Source organism: Haplochromis burtoni, unplaced genomic scaffold, assembly GCF_018398535.1.
Source record: "Haplochromis burtoni strain Fernald_Lab_line unplaced genomic scaffold, NCSU_Asbu1 Contig_375, whole genome shotgun sequence".
NCBI classification, from domain to species: domain Eukaryota; kingdom Metazoa; phylum Chordata; class Actinopteri; order Cichliformes; family Cichlidae; genus Haplochromis; species Haplochromis burtoni.
Window position 1 is genome coordinate 347068 of NW_024582736.1, and position 6985 is coordinate 354052.

Below are 6985 nucleotides of genomic sequence, written 5' to 3' on the forward strand. Positions count from 1 at the left end.
TAAATGAGTTATTGCATATTTATAGTTTAACCACATACAGTTCATCTGTTACTGACACCTGCTCCTTCCTTGCGAACGTTAAAATGATCCAAAAACACTAAAATCTGCGCCACTGTAATCCCCTCACATGCCTTGTGATCACATTACTCGTTCCTGTAAGTCATGTGACACGTTCTGGCTGGCAGCATATGGTTGTCTTGTGTAACTGCTGACAAAGAATGAAACAGTCACTTGGCTCTTTAATGAAGTGTCACCTCCTCTGTGCTGGCTGTTCATTAACTCATACCTGCTGATCCCTCTCTGTACTTTCCCTTTCTTGTTTTTAATGTGAGTACACGAGAAATCATCTTATTGTCGTAAGTTGGAATCCCCCTTTGTGTCTTCCTGCCTCCCATCCCTCCTCTTCCTTCCCTCCTCAGTATGCTGCCTGCTCTATATGTGGCACTGGAGCCGCGTTAGGATTCCAGTCCAAATGTTTTCCATATTAGTTCAGAGCCTTCTCTGATTCCAAATAGCAGCCATAGCTGTGTTTATGGTGAGAGAGGGCAGGGAGGGGAAGGGAGGGAGACCGCAGGCGGGCTCATACACCCCAAAGAGTAAAAGTCGTGTAGAGACACAGGAAAAGAAAGTGAAGGCAGAAAGAGAAATGAGACAGGCACAGAAAGATTCCTCAGACAAGAAGGAGGGCAAGAAGAAGAGAGAAGAGAGCCCAACACCAGAAGATGGCCATAAGTGCAGAGTCTGTCGTTTCCCTCTGCTCATCGCTCTGCTCCAGCTGCTGTTGGGGGTGGCTGTCACAGCCGTGGCCTTCCTTATGTTGGCTATCAGTCCCTCACTTTTGGCCAGGGAGACTCCACACTGGGCTGGGATCATTGTAAGCTGCATACTTTACGCTCTATCATCAGCCGCTACACTCATTTGTTTGCATGGAACCTCCGGTTTCTGATACTTCTGCATGAGCCTCAGCAACACACCTGTGTTGTACATCTTTAGCACACTGTATGTCAACACCGGCCCCCACCAGGCTGTCTCTGCCAGACAGGCACCGTAGCCATGGGAAATCACTAATATTGTCATGTGGTAACAAATCTCCATCTGTCATATTCACCTGAATGCATACACCTGCATTTCCATTATTTCTCAGTCACATGCATCAGCTTGCACCTTCTGTTGTTCACACTGCATGTCCAAGAAATCTTAAACATCTGGACAGATGAGATGAGTCATCCAATAACAGCATGCCGCAATCCAAACTAACCCACGAAAACCCACACAGTGTCAGAAGACCTCATTATTATTTGCAAATATGATGTACATCTTTTTGAGTACCTCTGCATCCTTGCCATCCGGTCTCCCCCACATATACACGCACACATCACATATAGTTTCACACAAAAGTAAACTTTTACAATGCAAACAACAAATGAAAGATAAGTTGCGTGTTTCATTTAGGTTAAGACGAGAAGTGGAATTTCAAGAGAAATTAACAAAAAGGTCACGAAAGCACTGAAAGTAGGTTAATGTTGAAGTGTAACTGACTGGGAGCATCAGTTAAACTGTAGACCTTTGAGGTTTCAGCTCACAAAGGTGAACTTTGTTAAGAGTAACACGTAAAAAGTGGATAAACTGTAAGTTGAAGTGTTACAAATGCACGCACTTTAACTTGTATAACCAATGAGGCACAAAGTGTTCATCTTTCCTTGTGAAATGTGTAATAAAAAAGGGGGGAAGGCAAATTTACTTATTATTATAGTTTGGGCTAAGACTTCAGGTCACCTTTCAGTGATATAAAAAAATGTGTTTTTTGTGTCTGGGCTCTACCCCAGCCTATCACAGATGCCATCTGCCTTCGAAAACATCCCTGGACATCAACATCCCGAGTTAGATCCTCACGAGATTCAGCCAAGTGAAAAACATTGAGGTCATCAAGAACTTTCCAGAGAATCCTGAGTGCTTAAGAACCTGAGAAAAACATTTAAATAAGATGCCTCACGTTAGTCACAAGACTCCAATTGCACTGAAGACACAGAGATCGAGTGTGAGTGTGTTTGTGTGCAAGAAAGAGAGAGGAGGGGAGTGAAAGGGAAAGACAGAGTAAAGTAATCAGATGGCAGCTTACTGCTGAATCATGTAATACCAGGAAACACCTCTGAAAACCTGGGGGAAAGTATTTCTTTTTCTTATTCATGGTCTAAACTGTATGTAAATGTATGATCTACAAGTCATTCATATATGCTATATATATGGATGAAATGGATCTTTGTGGCGCTTAAAAATCATGTTGTCACAAATCATGTAGATGTTTTTAATGCCTTGATGACGGAGTCTATCCAAATAATGCTAAACCCTTTTTTTCTGTTATGTTTCAGCTGTGTTTAGTTTCCATCCTGGGCTTTGTCCTGTACTGTATCACCTATGTCCCTGATGAGAGAACATCGAAGCAATTCATTGTCAAGGTGAGCTTAGCGAAAGCCTGGTGACTCAAAACATATGCTTATTAATGCGAAAACAAGTGTCTGAAATTGTCCCACGATTTGTAGAATCAGTCAAAAGTATGACCAGGCTTAGTGTTCAGACAGAAAACCTCTGCAGAAAACATTATTTTACTCCCTGTTAAAGTACAAAGCTGGTCTCAGGGAACTGCAACTGTCAGAAGCATAGAGAGAAAAGCATTTAGCAGCATTCCTGTTTAAAAGTGCTCTGCAGGAATCCGTGTGAGCGGAGGAGTGCTTTCATTAATGCGACTTGATTGTACAGCTTAATTAGCCACACAATGTATGCAGCTGGAATTTCAAAGCAATTAAAATCAGCCGATCATTGTTTCCTGGGAAGGGGCATCCTTTTTTTATGTCTGGGTCTTCTGTGCATACCAGGTTCAAATATGTAAATGATGTAAAGACAGCATACTTCAGCAGTATTTTGTATTAGGAAATGCAGCTAATTTGCAGAAAGGCTTGTTAAAAAAACAAAACAATGCTAGCATGTCTATTTTGTGTAGCTTTAAATGTCATCGATGTACCTCAGTCACCAGAAAGACACAGATTCTGATCATTTCCATTTTCAAGTTCACAAACTAGTGATATTAGCCGATCCCTAAATGAGACAGTATTGAACTTGTTGAAATTTGACTGCATTGTTCATTTATCCATTTGTCTTGCATAGCAGCAAAGTATAGTGCTGTGAAAAAGTGTTTGGCCTCTTGATACAATGAGTCTTTCACATCGCTGTGGAGGAATTTTGGTCCACTCTTCTTTGTAGAATTGTTTTAATTCAGCCACCTTGAAAGGTTTTCGTTCATGAATAGTCTTTTTAAGGTCATTCCAAAACATCTCAATTGGATTTGAGTCCAGACTTTGACTAGGACACTTCAAAACCTTCCTTTTGTCTTGAGACATTCAGAGGTGGACTTGCTGTTGTGTTTTGGGTCATCGTCCTGCTGCCCAACTCAAGCGTTCTCGAGCTTCAGAGCACACATTGATGAACATTTAAAAATTTCTGCTGGAGAGAATTTTTTTTGATTCCATCAATTACAGCAAGTTACTCAGTTCATAAAGCAGCAAATAGCCCCAGACCATTAACCCACCATTGGTTATGATGTTCTTTTTCTGAATTGCTGTGCTAGTTTTATGCCTGATGTATCGTGACATAAACCTTCCAGAAAGTTCAACTTTTGTCTCGCCAGTCCACAGAATATTTTCCCAAAGGTCTTGGGGATCATTAACATGTTTTTTGGCAAATGTGAGACGAGTCCTTGTGTTCTTTTTGGTCAGCTTGAACTCTCCCATGGATGCCATTTTTGCCCAGTCTCTTTCTTAGTGTTGAATCATGAACACTGACTTTAACTGAGACACGTGAGGCCTGCAGGTCTTGGGTTCTTTTTTGGCCTTCTGGAAAAGTTGTGTTGGTCTCGGATGATAATGGCTCTCATTGTGGTTCACTGGACTCCCAAAGCCTGGGAAATGGTTTTGTAACCCTTTCCAGAGTGATAGATGTCAATGACTTTGTTTCTCAGCTGTTTCTTTTGATCATGTGTTTTTTGATATCTTTTAGCTTACTAAACTTTGTCAGTCAGGTTCTGTTTGTGCTTCTTAATTGATTCAAAGGTCTGTTGTAATCAGGCCTGGGTGGGGCTGGTGAACATAATTCATTAATCATAGTTAATTCAAGATTTTACAATGGGGGCAATTACTTTTTCAAACAGCATCAGGTAGGTTTGGATAGCGTTTTTTCCTTTAATAAGATAAGCAATCATTTAAAATCTTTGTTTTTGTTTACTCGGGTTATCTTTGTCTGATATTAAAATCTGCTTGATTATCTGAAACATGTAAGTGTGACAGTTACGTAAAAAAAAGAGATCAGGAAATGGGCAAATATTTTTTCACAGCACAGTATGTCCTTATGTCAGGTGTCATTTCTTGTAGTTTTTTTTAGCCAAAAGTTCTATGTAGAAGAAAAAACCTCCTTGTCTGGCCTTCAAACAGCCCTCAAACCAAAACAAATGTGTTTTAATTTGTTAATTTACTTTGTCAGTGAATATGCGACTACACTGTCTCTCTTTCTGAAGAATCTGTGGCCTTGCAGTGAGCTTGTTTATTAATTCCAGTTGCCCTTGGTTAAAAGAGAGAGTAAAGGGAGAGGGAGCCGTTCTCACATTAAGTGTTAACTGTGTTGTTAGATAGGGACTCATATGACCACTTTATTTCTCATTAACTGTGTAAAAACACTCGTGACTATGAGTTTTGAAGTGCTCTGTAAAAGTGGACAGCACATACACTCTTAACAATAAACAACGACGACAGCATCCTTACTTTCAACTTTGGGCTTTCTGATCACCTGTTTAGTGAAGCCCACACTGTTCAGCAGAGTGCTTGTTGATGCACTTGCTTTACATGCATCTCCCCTGTAATCATCCATACTCTCCATCTCACAGCTGTTCCAAAATTAACATAAATGCAGTTTCAAATCAAGCACCACTCATCACTTGCATAACTCTATAAGCAGCATGTAACTGAAAGCAAAATACACCAGCGAATGAGCGCTCCTTTTATATAAGCGGTGGATTAAGATGAAGGTTTAGTGTTATTGCAATCGTGCAGTTGCATAAACAGCACAAAGCCTCTGTCACATTTTGAAACTGTATTTTTAGATGCTCTCTGCAAGTATTCTCACACAGGACATCCACTAAAGGTTGGAGGTGGCTGTAGCTGCAGGTCACTGGAATATATGTGATATCTCCCCTTCGTGCTAAGAGCTGGACCAGTACTCTTAGGGTCAGAGTATTCTGGGTAATCTCTTTGAACTTAATTTGCCATAGGCACTGAGCCAGCACGTCTGTTTCTAAGCTACAGTTTTGGCACTGTGGGGTAATCATGAGACAACAGGCTAAAGCGGGAGCCGGATTAGAATATAAAAACATATTGAATAAAAGATAGAAAATGTTTTCTGATGAAAGCTTTCATAGTGTCTGGTCTCACGCTAGCTTTCTGCCCCTACAGCTCCTGTATTTTGTCCTGTGCATGATTGGCCTGGTCATCTCTGTGCTGGTCATGGCGTTTGCTGCCCACCATTACGAGCAAACCAGCAGCTTCATCTGTGAGCAAGATGTAGAAGCCTGCGTCTGCATACTCGATGAAGAAGATCTACTAGCTCGCACCTTCACTTACGAGGGAGTCAGTGACTGCGAGGTGATCACCGGTACACTCACACTTTACTTCCTGATCCAGATCTTCCTCAATCTGGCCCAAGCGCTCATCTGTGCCGTTGGTGCCTTCATCATGTGGAAGCACCGCTATCAGGTCTTCTTTGCTGGTCTTCAGATTGGCTCTCCCTCAACCCAGCAGTGGCAGAAAGTTTAATTGAAGATGGCAAAGCTCACGAGGTGCCTCTGGTCAGTCAGCTTAACAGTCAGGTTGACTTAACTCTGGCGGACTGGAATATTTGTCTTTTTGTGTGCCTTGGCTTGTTTTCTGTCAGCCAATCACGTGGCAGCAGCTCAATGTATTTATGCTGGAAGTTGTATCAGCTTTGTAACAGCTTTTTGTATTTTATATAAGTAAAGTTCTACTTCCAGTTTCCAATTTTTAGTCCTTGAAAAGAAGTTGTAAAGTCAAAAGCAGCTTATTGTGTTTCATATTTTTGTTAGTTATGTTTTCATCTCATTCACAGAAATTTCATAACCACGACACCTAAAACACATCGAGTTCTTGTGCGATGATTCTCAATTACAGAATGAAACTGCCTCAAGAATTAAAAAAGGATTGTTCACACATTAGCAAATATTAGTGAGATGAATCTTAAACCTTAAAATGAATGCTTTATTTATTGTTACTGTTACTGCATAAAATCCCCTTTTATTAACGCCTTGTTTTATATTATGTGCATTTTGAGGTTCGTTTTCAGGTTTTTTTGATGAAAATCATTTAGTTTATTAATTTTGCCACTAAACATATGCAGCTCGCTAAATACAGACTTCACTCCCCTGACAAAAAAACGTTATCAAAGTCCTTTTCAGCTGGTACAAGTAAACGCCACACAGTTCTGAGAGCAAGCTACACTTCATAAGACTGGTTTCAGACTGAACTGGGCTGTGGTGGAAGGTGGCCAGCAGCCAGCATGAGTCAAACAGCCTGTAGGAGTGGAACTGCTGCAGCCACAAAGAGAGGAGGGGTGAGACGGGGTGAGGAAAGGGGGGACTCAGACTGGCAGCTGGACTGAAGTGACCTATGGTGAATCATTTCACAGTGTTTGAGCTGTGTTAGGAAGCGGGGGGGAAATAAATGGTGGTTTTTATTTTTAAATGAAATATGTTTCTGTGTTATTTATTACTACTCTAGCAATATTTACCTGCAATCTCAACATGCTAAGCAGGAAACGTAAGCATGAGTCAGTTTCCAGATGAATGAAATGTATGCCCAGAGGAAGAGTGTAACTAGTGCTGAATCAAATACAACCTACATTGTTTTGTCAGTGATAAAAGGTTAACTAA

General features: G+C 40.9%; 1 protein-coding gene across 1 annotated transcript; it reads left to right on the forward strand.

Annotated features, from left to right (window-relative positions):
• Positions 1-223: 223 nt before the first annotated feature.
• sspn (sarcospan (Kras oncogene-associated gene)) lies at positions 224-6985 on the forward strand. The gene is made up of 3 exons (XM_005943698.2): positions 224-874; positions 2370-2456; positions 5496-6985. The coding sequence occupies exons 1-3, from the start codon at positions 533-535 to the stop codon at positions 5853-5855; spliced, it is 789 nt and encodes a 262-aa protein (XP_005943760.1). The 5' UTR covers positions 224-532; the 3' UTR covers positions 5856-6985.

Coding starts and splice junctions, on each gene's coding strand:
- sspn (XM_005943698.2), top strand. CDS start 533: ATGGTGAGAGAGGGCAGGGAGGGGAAGGGAGGGAGACCGCAGGCGGGC. Junction 875..2,369: donor CACACTGGGCTGGGATCATT/GTAAGCTGCATA, acceptor GTTATGTTTCAG/CTGTGTTTAGTTTCCATCCT. Junction 2,457..5,495: donor CGAAGCAATTCATTGTCAAG/GTGAGCTTAGCG, acceptor CTGCCCCTACAG/CTCCTGTATTTTGTCCTGTG.